Source organism: Lutjanus erythropterus, chromosome 7 (genome assembly GCF_056507025.1).
Source record: "Lutjanus erythropterus isolate fLutEry1 chromosome 7, fLutEry1.hap2, whole genome shotgun sequence".
Lineage (NCBI taxonomy): Eukaryota > Metazoa > Chordata > Actinopteri > Lutjaniformes > Lutjanidae > Lutjanus > Lutjanus erythropterus.
This window is the reverse complement of record NC_139323.1, coordinates 17,337,415-17,349,872: the sequence shown is the minus strand read 5'-3', so window position 1 is coordinate 17,349,872 and position 12,458 is coordinate 17,337,415. Positions and strand designations below refer to the sequence as shown.

The following is a 12,458-nucleotide window of genomic DNA, read 5'->3' as shown; positions in this document are numbered from 1 at the left end:
CTGTCAGGTCATAATGTTGACCTGGTCTGCCACCTGCCGCTTGCCACGAAGCTGCTCTGTTCCTGAAATTTAGTGCCAACTCACAAAAATGTCCACATTTTTGAAAAGGGAAAAGACTGACGAGCGGATCAACAGCCCAGCTGACAAAAGCTCAGCTGTAAAAAAACATCTGAGGAATTTCTGGCCAAGTAAAATCCCTGTATTACTTGTATGATGCAGCATACATAAAGCATGGATTTACTGCTGTGCGTAAAATATCTGTGAGGGCCCCAAATACTTTCTCTGCTTTGAGACGCTCTAAAATGACTGTTCAGAAAACTGCATTACTTGAAAACAAAAGCACCCAGCAGAGCAGAAAAAACAGCCAACTTTGGGTTTTTAAACACATCTTGCAAAAGAGCGCCTTCAGCCTTAAGCTAATGCTTCTTGGGGGCCTTTGGCATAATTTTGTTCAGTTTAAATTGGGTTCTGCTTCATCACTCAATTATTTAATCTGATTTTGTTTCAGCTGATCACACATCAATTGCATTTTGTATTATGGATTCAATTAGTGATGTCTTAGCGATGTCAATTGCAACATTTTCTAGCATCAGCTAACTTTAGCCACTACAAGCTACTGGTGTACTACCAGACCAAACAAGGCTGTAGCATCAGTGTTTCATTGCTTTATGTGTAAGAAGAGGAATGTGTTATCTCTTCTTTCAAATGTTAAATATTCCCACTTTAACGCTGTATATTTACACATACATTTATGCATTGTTGTACTGAAACTAATTGGTGAGATAGAATAAACCGTGCCTCTGTGTTTCTGTGGAAGTCTCTGTGTTTGTGTGAATGCTTTCATATGTTTACTTTTTTGTTGGGAGGCGAATACCACACAGTCTTGTTGTCTAAAGGAAGGCTTAATGGTTCTGTTTGTTTCTTACGGACCGTTTCTCACATCAAACATACAATTCTACAAACACTGATAATGTTGCACCCTCACAGAGTCAAGACAAACACATGGATCCATTTTTCTGTGCTTCCACTCATCTGCCTTAATGTGACACATGTGCATAAAACCAATAAAAAGCCTTCAGTGTTATTATGCAGATTAAAACCAGTTTGTAATCGACTACTAATGAATTAAAGAGTTCAGCTCATCAAAGTGAAGCTGTCATGTGGTATTTGAAGCCCCGCTACAAATCAAATGTAGTAGTTTGTTGCAAGTTCTCAAACTGACCTGCTTGACGTGCCGAGAAAGCAAACACCATGATGTCATCAAACGCCCAGCTGTAGTCCGGGTGAGGAGGGTAGAAGGCCAGGTCCCTGCTGGATTCACGGCGCAGGTCTAATAAGAAGGTGCTGTGCACCATGGGAACAGGGAAGCAGCCCAGCCGCTTCCACTCCCTGATCGGCTGGTAGTCTGGAGTTCTCTTATAGTAACCCTGACAGAGAGGAGGAGGAAGGACGATGAACAACAACATGATGAGGACATGAAGCGAGCTGAGAGGATGGACAGATGTGAGAATTTTAGTCCAGACTGTACCTGTGGGGTGATGCCGCACCAGAAGTTGGAGTAGAGGGAACGAGACTCTAACATGGGAGCCACCAGGGTCAAGTTTTCAGCCATCATCAGGTCGAGCACACGTGGGTTAGTCAGCAGGTTGTCACTGTCAACAAACTACAGAGGGGAGAGGCTCTGAGTGGACATGTCACTCATTATGTCATATCTGTTTTGAAACTAAATCAGAAAGACTTGTGTTTTATCTTTAACAAAACTTCCCTGATATCTATCAAAATACCTGAAACAAAGAATGCATAACTAACCCAATTACTAATTCACTATCAGATAAATATTTTTAAAGTACAGGCTACACTTCAGCTCACTTCCCAGCTCTAAAACTAATTAAAGCATAAAGGTAGTTCATATCACTGACACATGCTACTGCATGTAGACGCTGCAGCCAGCACCACCCTCAGACTTTGCCACGTTTGTTTTAATCCATTTTTCTTTCTGTCTTCTTGCTGAAACAGGTCTTACCTATGACAGAAATACACTTGTATGGACCTTAACGCGATCAACAACACACATGGCATGTTTTGACCACCCAACCAGCCAGATCAGCCAGACCAAGCATCGCTGGCTAGCTTGGACTTATGACTGTTTCTGGCTAATGTCAACCCAAGAGATGGAGACTGAGGCTGGTCAACCAACAGAACATCAGACTGTCGTGTCCACATCTTACAGAGACCTGCTCCACCACATCCCAGATCAAACTATTGATCGTATGTTGTTTATAGCTAAAATTTATTGTTGTGTTAGTTAGCAGAGACACAAGTGTCTCTATCTGAATTATTGCATATTCAACATAAGATAAAACCGTATCTAAGTCTTACAAGTATGTAGTCAGCCCATCGTTCCCTGGCTGCCTTCAGCGCAGCCTGTCTCAGCTTCATCACATGGTTGAATCTTGAAGGCGGCCAGTGCTTCGGACCCCACTCATCTGTGTAGGACCTGATACACAGACAAAAAGTCATTTATTTGTCTTGCACAACCTACTACACTTAACACTAATGATGCGAGGAAACCAGAGCAAATTACTCTGAAAAGATGCTGGTAAACAATTCTCTGGAAACCGTGACTCACCTTGGCTCCTCCATCGGTCTCCACTCCACATAATGGTAAACACGCTGGGCTCTCTTCAGCCATTCTCTTAACATGGCGGTGGTGTTGTCCACATTATGGTCTGTCGCCGCCCTGAAACACCAACACAGACAACACAGGGTGTTATTGAAACAGAGCAAAACCTTGACCATCCGTTGCATGACAGAGCAGCCACAGACAGTTTCACACTGCCTGTTGAAGTCCATCTGCTGAACACTTGAGATGTAAACAGCTGCAGGAACAAACCTCCTGGCATGTCAGGACTGTTTTCAGGGATGAGACCCTCTGAAGAAAATTAAGAGGATGCGAAGCTGAAACATAACGCAGAAAGCTGCGGGAAGTGGTTGTGACACTCTGAGCCACAACATGCAGCGTGTTATGGAAGAAGACATTCCAGACTTGTCAAATTACTGAAGCCGCCTGTGTGTTGTAAAGCTTCCTTACTGCCTAATTAACTGCACTGCTGCAACATGGACAACGTCTGAGGAGTCACAGTGCAGACAGACGTTACTCTGAGGCACTCTGGGTAATACTAAGCACATACTAACAGAACTATAGAGACGACTGCCACTTCTCGAATAATTTCTGTGGGTGGTGGAAAATCAGAAATTCAGCTTTAAAGTATTTTACTTAATCTGAATGCAAATATTTTGAATATTTATAATAAACTTTATTTAGCTCCTTTCCAAAACAGTTTAAAAGGTGCTTTACTCCTGCAGTTCCTAATTTTTTTCATGTCAAGGACCCCGACAATAGATGCACATTAGACCATGAACCCCCAGTTATTTTATGGAATCACCTGTGAGTTTTTGGGGTTTTTTGTATTTTATTTTAAGGTTTGAGGATAATTGAGGTCTTGATAGTCAATCAACGGTCAAACTAGTCTACCTATAAATTAAAATAGTCAAAATAGTCAACCCTATTTCTTCCTTTATTGTTTCAACATCAAAAAGATGTGATTAAAGAGAAACTATTCAATTCCTCCTTTTGCTACAACCCACTCAAGGACCCCTGTTGGTCCCTGGATCCTACTTCGAAAAAACACCTGCCTTATATGATAAAAACAACAAACAACAGAAACCATGGAGGTGCTAATCATAAAATATTAAGAGCAATGCCACCATCATGAAACATATACAAAATAAGCAATAGAATATCTTATTAAAATGTAACAATAAGAAATTAAACAATAAAAAATAAATGGTGTAGACAAGGTAAGGTAGTGGATAACAAAAAAGCTGGCCAATAAAAGTGTACCTGATGCACTCTGTGAGAACAACATGACAGAAATATTGCACAGACAGCATAAACACACACACACGCTCTCACCTGTAAGAAAATGATGTCAGAGTAAAAGCTGCTTATTTGTCACAGAGATTTACACTCAGTGAAGACACTGTGGCTACTGTAGGTGTGTGTGAGAGTGTGTGTATTTATACATTTGTGCAAGATAAATTAAAACAGTAAAATATATATATATATATATATATAAACTATCACTGTGCAGTTCATTATTATTAATACACATTTGAGTTCAAGAAAAACAAATATCACCTGTCTGTATTTCTGGATTTAAATGTCCCTTTAAAGAGGAAACATCAACAGATTGTGAGGCAGAGGTCTGTACTTGAACATGTGCATACAAACACAAACACACACACACTCTTAGTGTGATGGAGTTTTCCACTGCTTGCTGTAATATTCCTCGCTGTACTCTCTCCAAAATCACACCCAATTATAGACCGGCTGGATAGAGATAGAAACACACACTTGTGCACCGTCTCTTGTATTTTCAGTAAGTACACTCTCAGCATAGAAGATAACAGTTTTGACACTCTTCATTTGGCACAAATAACAATACAGAAACACCTGTTTCCACACAGATACGCTGCATCATTCAAACATACACAGAAATCACACATCACACACACGACGTGCACAGTCTTGCATTACACACATGGATTAGTCAGGCAGAGGTGGAGGTGGAGGGCGCGTATGTTTGGAATCTCAATAATCTGCAGTCAGACAGAAAAATAGCTCATCAGACAGAACCAGCAGCTGGAAAGAGGTCTGAAGGAGACACACTGGTCAGTCATGTTAATAGTATGAGTGTGCATGTGTGTGTGTGTGTGTGTGCATGCCTACACTTGCATATGTGTGTCAAAACACATGGATGCTCGGTTTGTTGCTTTTTACCAGAGCGTAACTGGTGATTTATCTGTTACAAGAGTGGTGGTTCACTATTTTAACTGTGTCTGTTTAAGAGTGTGTAAAAGGTTGAAACTTGTGTGTACAAGCGTGTGTATTTGTGCATAACAACCCATGCAAGTAATAAAGGAGAAAGTCGGCTATTGATGACTGGCTGTTGGGTTTTTATCGTAGGTTAGAAACACACGGAAACATCTGACTCGTTGGTAATGAGTAGATGTGCACACATATTTACACGCTTCTCCAACCGCTAAACTGCACATCGCTCGGGGGAATAAATGTGCTCCTACATGCCATCTTCCAACGACAGACTCGGCCCCAGGCAGGGATTTAAAAAGGGGGAACTTTTGGGAAGTAAAGGACAATATATGGTACAGTAGGAGGGAGCATATATACACATAGGGGATATATATACAGGATAATGAGGGGGTGACAGACAAGAAAATAAAAGAAGATTTGAGCTTGCATCACTTTATTTTACAGCTAAACATAAACTGAAAATATGCAGAATTCTAAAATGTTCTCATTGATAAACATTTTGGGTAATTCCTCACAGCGCTCATTAAAATCCTTAAAAACGTACAAAATATCACATTAAAATGCTAATGAGGCCTTTTATTGGGCTCAAAAAGTCAGAAGGAATATAAATCTCACTAGAGTCCTCTTAGTATTTTTACAGGCTCATCTTGGCAGGACGTACGCTTCCTGTGTCCAGGTAATGAGACGGTAAAGATTGAAGGTTGTCTACAAAAGAAAACTCTATGATTTAGGAATGGCTAAAAAACAAATGTGGGAGAAATTACTTCAATAAATGAGTAGATTTTGTCAATAAAAGGAAAGCATTACCCTAACTTGTTTGAAGATGATACATTTTATTGTTAGTGTTTCTCACTGGCTCTTGTTTTATGCTGCCCAGCCCCTCTGATCACCCAGCACTCTGTTGAGACTTTTATTGTGAAGAATTTATAGGAAATTGAGTCTTTATCCACTGATTTATATCTGCTCAACTCAAGCTATGCTCATGTTTAGTTAAAAGACACCTCCTCAAACAGGTAGCCCTGTCATAATGGATAAGTGAATGGATAAATGAATCAAACTGAGCCAGCACATGAGGATGAAAAAGGGTTGTGCACAAATATCGTGACCAAGTTTTCATTGGTCTGTTGCAGAAAAAAAACCCCTCAAACTCCATGGGAGTTGCACCTTGTTGTGAGAGCCGAGACAAAAATATTGTCAGGATGGTTGCAACATGGACTTTCCTTTTTTAATGTGTAAGTCAGGGACATTTCCGATCCAATCAGTTGCAGAGTTACAGTAGAAAGAATGATTTTTCACTTAGTGCGTGAGTACAAAACAGAAGAGCTTTTTGTTTTTAAGTTAATGCCTTGTTGAAGGTTGTAAATGTATATCATGTGTTAGACCCATCTGTAGGCTAACTATCAGTGAAGGTTTAGCTTGGTGCTACCCAGGGTAAAGTTGACAGAGACAGAGGAGAGACAATTTTATACTGTGTTGAAATAAATTAGCAAAATGTCTCCTTGGTTTTTCCAACACATTCAGGATCATTACTGCTTTTGCCATTAGCACTGTTGTTAACAGATGACTCCACAGTGTCTTTGCTCTTGTGTCAGCAACATATTTGATCAGGCAAAGCACAGACGTGAAAATAAGCCTGGAGTAAATTCATCTTTGCCTTTAGACGTTCTTAATTTTATTGTGTCCATAATTCCAATGGGGCATCCTCGCCTCCATCTCATTGTATTTTAGACACAGTCATCCTTCTTTAGGAGGCATCTATGTGCTCCTCCTCTTCAATTTCCTCTACCTTGAGGCAAGATAAGCCACTGCAGCTGTACAGTACTGTACTGTGACCTCAGCGCCAGGCATCGCAGATCCTGCCAAATATTCATCTGATGCTTCAGCTGATAAAACCACGGCATTATGAATATTTTGTCTATCTGACTACGGTGACACATCCACATCTTTACACCAAGATAATACTCCGGCCTCACAGGCTTAAATATTCCTTCTCACTCCTCCGTACTCAATCTCTCTCTCTTTCTTGTGCTTAATCCCCTCATTCCTGTTTTGAAGTTTACAGTAAGCTGCTGCCTCATTATTCTGCTGCCTGCAGCTTTGGGGTTGGGCCTCCTCTCCTCTTTTCTGTCTTTATGATCAGCATCTGGACAACACATGCTTCCCCAGGCCTCACCTACACATAACACCACTCCCTCTCTGTATCCTTCATCCACTTATTTCTTCCCTCGTTACCTAATCTCAACACATTAGACCATCTGTCCTTTCACCTAAACATGAATCCCTCTTGTCAGCTCTGGTTCTTCTTGTGCACATCTCAAGGCATCCACATGTTACCATCTGCAGCAGCTATTGTACAGTTTTATCATAGTTATAGAGCAAATATAACAGCAAATTGGAAGACAAAACATGCAGTTTTTAGATAAAGGTCATCTTGAATTTTGTATATTTTCTGAAAGTGTCAAATTTGCTGTTTTCATTGCAGAAATCTTGCATTCAAAATGTGGTGATACACTGGTTATATCTACATCTCCATCACCTAACATGATTATTAACTCACACCACCACTCTCTCTGGTTCTCTGCCTCCCACTTATTAGGGATCCTGCAGGACTGTGTCAGATAACAGGGAGTGTGTCGAAGGCTGACATCTGGCCTTAAACACAGAGGCTTGTCCCTGTGAGTGGCCCTTTTAGGTAAACACAGGTCTGAACGGCTCCAGTGGGCCAGTGTCAGCTGACTGTTGATCAAATAAACTATCTAATATCACTGCCAATAATGACCGGGTGCTGCATGTAATTACTAAGCAAGAATGCCTCTTTCAGACCTGAGTGTAGATACCTTTAAAACATAATAACCACGCTAGTGTGTGTGTCTGTGTTGACTTTGCAGTATAGTCTCTCGTGTGGAGGCTGACGTGGCTGCAGGCCTCTTGATGGTCTAGCAGGGCAAAGGAGAAATAGGAGGGGTGAGATGGGCAGAGAGATGGAGGGAGAAAGGGTGAAAGAGGGGTTGGTGAGGCAGGAGCTTCTGACTGAAATTCCTCATGACTCTAAGGGTCAACAAAAGTAGCCAGCAGGCCTGCACTGAAGTGTAATATTCAGTTTCACAGTCAAGACTAGGAAAAGATACTCTTCATGGTTGGATATTAAAGAAAGGTAGTGAAGACAGCTGGTAGGAAACAGGATGAGACTGCCCTAACCTCCACACTATTTGCTGAACATCTGCATTGCACTGTAATTTTGTACTTCAGAATTGTCCGATATGAAAATGCAGTAGTTCAGAGGGGGGCTGGACTGAAACAAGAGATGCTGCAGCAGTATCTGCACAGGTGTGGCACAGAGTCACCCACTTTTCCTTTGGGTGCATTATGAGAAATGGAAACAGGACTCAAAGATGGTAGCCATTAATTCCAGCAGAGAGCAGCCTCACTGCTGCACTGTTAGCTCCAGGGACAGCCATTGCCGTTCAAGATGCACAGTGGGTGCCGTGTTTTTGAGGTGAAACAGTTATTTTCTTCACCACGGAATTTTTTTTCGGTGTTTAATGCTGCTGTGCGTGTTTGTCAGCTGGTTTTGTTTGTTACAACTGATCGCTGCCCTGTTCTGTTTGTCTTCAGGTGATGGAGCCATTCACTATACACTTGGAATATTTGGATTTGAATACAAAAGGGACACTACTGGGAAGCTGCAGAATGATATAAAAACTCAGAAAAGTACATGCTGATTATCTACGTTTGTTTGTCTCCAGTCTAGTACCTTCTTTCCCTGCAGTTCTGGATTAATTTGGTAAACTCTCAGTCCTCATGAGAGCAACCATCTCCCAGTTAATTTCCTCCTTTTACTGGGGAGATGGAGGGAGATTTTTGGCACCAAATCCCTTAATATTTGTTCTAAAACTCTTTGAGGCAATTGTTCTCTTGACCTTTATGCCAACAATGGGCATCGAACTGTTTCAATACTTTTTTTCATGAGCACAAGCAACTAATTACTTTCTGTAAACATCCAAAACAAGTTCAGTCATGCAGTCATAGCAACTCATTATTTGAAACACAGCCTGGTTGTGAAAGACTAGATGAAGAGAGTAAAAAAAAAAAGGCGAGTGAAAGAGAGCAAACACTCAAAGAACCAGATGGAAGAAGTGATGGAGGAACAGATGCTGGGAAAGAAGGAGGAAATGAGAGAGAGAGAGGGAAGCAGGAACACAGTAGTTAAATAGTGAAACTGATGACACAGAGACAGATGGACAGACAGGTAGACTATGACAACATGAGCACCAGTCTTTTTCATGAATACACCACTGTTCATGAAAACTGCTAACAGGACTGATGAACAGTGGACCTGTTTCTTCCTCCCTCTCACTCTCTTTACTTCTGCCTCTACTTTATCTAATCTGGCTCCATATCCAAGCCTCCGCCTCTCCAGATGAGAGTGCTCGTACCAAGATACCACTGTGTTTCAGTGTTTGCCAGCTCTGCCATGACTGTGCTGCCAAGCTCTGACAATACTGCTGGAAGTGTACTGGAACACATGAGGGCATCTAAGCAAAAATTCACAGTCCAGAGCCAAGTCCAGGAGCAACCATTTTCACTCCAGGGGAGAGAGAAAGAGCTCAAAGTAGGCTTGGGGATCAGAAAATCAATTCCCTTTGTTTACGGCACTTGATTCAAGAGTTATGTCAGGTCTACAGAGAAAACTTTCCCATGAAAACCATCTTGCTGTAGGGCAGAGACGATGGGGCTGCACTGTTGGCAGGTAAAACATTGTCAGCTGCATCCCTTCAGTGTAAGAGTCTGCTCAGTGAAGAGCAGGCCAAGATTAGACTCTGAAGTCACTTTTTTGTTTGGAAAATGGACATTGGGCCACATAGTAATTTCTGGTAATAACACCTCATCATTAGGTGTGAACTGGTTTTTTTTCCAAAGATATTCTGCAGGTATTTGAGCTGTACAACTACAAGCGTGACTCAAAAAATGCTCAAGTGGGACTGAACACTCATGCAATGCGATGTGTCACCATGGGCTTAGCGGCCAGAACAGTAAAAACAGTAAAAATACATCAGTGAGCCAAACCACTCTACTGCAAGACATGTTCATTCACTGTGATGAACACAGGCACTCACTAGTCCAATGGTTTTCACTTTTTTCTACCAAAGGCAACCCCAAAGGCAAGCCAAAATGTCAAAGCATACCTATATTCATATCCATGCAAAATAGCCTTTATAACCAATCTAACCAACAGAGGCTATAGATACTAACCACCATCCAGCAACTGTGTGACTGGCGAAAACCGAGGTTTGCTTTATTTTAGGGAATACATGTTGTATACTTTTTGTATAGTTGAATATTGCAATAATAATATATGGCTGTCGCAAAATCGGCATCCCTGGATTTACCTCACAGCACAGCAGTGTGCCTCAACACTCAACCTTTGCAATAGACCTCCAAATGTGTATTCATCCACAGCTGAAAATAGTCCCCAACAGATGCACCATTTGCTCCTGTTTGATTGACATTTGCTAAAAAATACAGTGCCCAGCTGTTTTAGGAAATCATCAAGCCCTTTTTCTTTTTAATTGAAACTATTTCTAGCTGTTTTTTAAGATTGACATCTTCAGTATATGACAACACCAACAAACGGCCTTGGGACAGAGAGCCAGGTGAAGTTGGAATAGTAGAGCAATAAGTATTGAGACAGACTCACATATTGTTGGATTTGTTTTTTTCCATGGGTTTACAATGATAAAAGAATAGGAAAGAAATATCCTTATATATGATTTAACTTAATAGTCCTTGGTTCTTATTTACTTCATTAAAAAAAAAAAAAAAACAGAATTTGGGCACTGCCACATTTTCAATGGTGAAATCTCACTGTCTAAAGCAATACAATCTCAGATATCTTGTATGTTCAATCTGGGGGGAACATACTCCAGATGAAGATGTGGGAAATGTGATGGCTGATGGTTAAAAGGTGCTGCCCGATGTGTTCTGCCTCTTTTATCTGAAGCTATCTGAGACATTGTTAAAACTTGGTTTCAAAATCGTTTCGGTGATACAAAGTCTACAGCCGACGCACATCTCTGTTCACAACTGTGTCTATCATGTGTCTTCAAGGTGCCCAGCTAACCCAGTTGGTAGAAGGCCAACGGGCCCCATGCACAGTTATTACGTCAGACAAGCTAACAATTAATACCCTCATAAATGGTAAGGGAGATAGCATGATTCGTCTTTGTAATGAATCTTCTGTCCAAATGGAGACAAGTGGTTATTGCATCACAGTGCATCTTGGTGATCATTTATGCATGTTTTTAGCGCTGTCTACTTACAATATAATCACCCACGACACATTTTAAAACCAAGTATAGACAGGGTTTCAAGCTCAACTTAAACTAGTCGTGTCTGTAAATGGATTTGATGTCAACTGCTTTGTGAAACGATAAAGAAACGGGTAGCTATCTAAGTTCACATTCATGAAATTTCAAAGCAAACAGTGCTTCACTCCACAAAGACGATACGAGCTTCTTCCTCTGCTCCAGTGATCTTCATTACCAGCTGCTTATCTGGGAAATGTCATTTTGCGCCTCTGGAGCTCATATTAAATATCTAAGTCAGATGTTAAAAGACCTTTTCAGTTTCCCACGGCGTGGTTGAGACTGCAGAACGCAGCTCCTCAGGTGACACTGATTGGGAGGTCAGGGATGATTGTGGCTTGTTACTTTATACATTGAAGTACTGGCTCACTGTGGGCCTCATGAGGTAATTATAAAACTGAATGGAAAACAGGGACTGAGCCAGAGGGGCAGAGCAGGAAAACACGCCCGGTATGTGTGTAACAGCATTCAAACACAGACACATATGTGAAAAAGAAACTCACATTGTACATTCATAGACATACTTGCACCAGAACATTGAAGATAATCAAAAACACACACATTTCAGTACAGAATGTCAGGACTCTGATCTAATGGATATTGACACTCACCAAAAACATATGCTGCTAATCATTCACAAATGCCCACGTTGTCAGCACCAGATTACACACAATAGACTATCTCATCCTGATAATTTATTCCATACATTTGGATAAACTCCTCCAATAAATAACTCCCTGACAAAAAAAAAAAAAAAAAAACAGGAACAATTTGTACTCCCACAGAGGAATGGGGCCTGAGGTAACACACCTGGGAAACCTGTAGTGCAACTATCCGACAACAAAAACTGATAACCTTTCCAACCTGTTAGATTCTTTCCATTTTCCACTGTTTTAATATCCATCAGTCACAGAGGATAAAAGCAAGAAACAAAAGATCTGCTCAATAAATAACAGCTAGCAAAGCTGTGTATTAATGTTTACAATAAACAGACAGATGTAGCACATGTTCTGTAGTTTTAAGTCTAAAACTTGCAAGTAAAGAATCTCCTTATGACCAACGATATTTAAACTTGCTCTAAACTTACTTTGTGGTATTTTATTGAACATTTTATTAATATTGCATTGTTGTTTTAGATACCATAGATGTCTGTGCAGAGTGGTGTCTCTCCTTGCCTCCACACGTCCATAGTGGGTTAG

General features: G+C 40.9%; 1 protein-coding gene across 1 annotated transcript in view; it reads right to left on the bottom strand.

Annotated features, from left to right (window-relative positions):
* The window catches only part of colgalt2b (collagen beta(1-O)galactosyltransferase 2b), a 34,002-nt gene that overhangs the window by 11,992 nt on the left and 9,552 nt on the right, over positions 1–12,458 (bottom strand). The window contains exons 2-5 of the mRNA XM_084722978.1: positions 2,630–2,740; positions 2,380–2,497; positions 1,529–1,663; positions 1,223–1,427 (exon numbers count right to left, since the gene is read on the bottom strand). Of these exons, the coding sequence (XP_084579104.1) occupies positions 1,223–1,427; positions 1,529–1,663; positions 2,380–2,497; positions 2,630–2,740 (569 nt within the window). The remainder of the gene's footprint in view (positions 1–1,222; positions 1,428–1,528; positions 1,664–2,379; positions 2,498–2,629; positions 2,741–12,458) is intronic.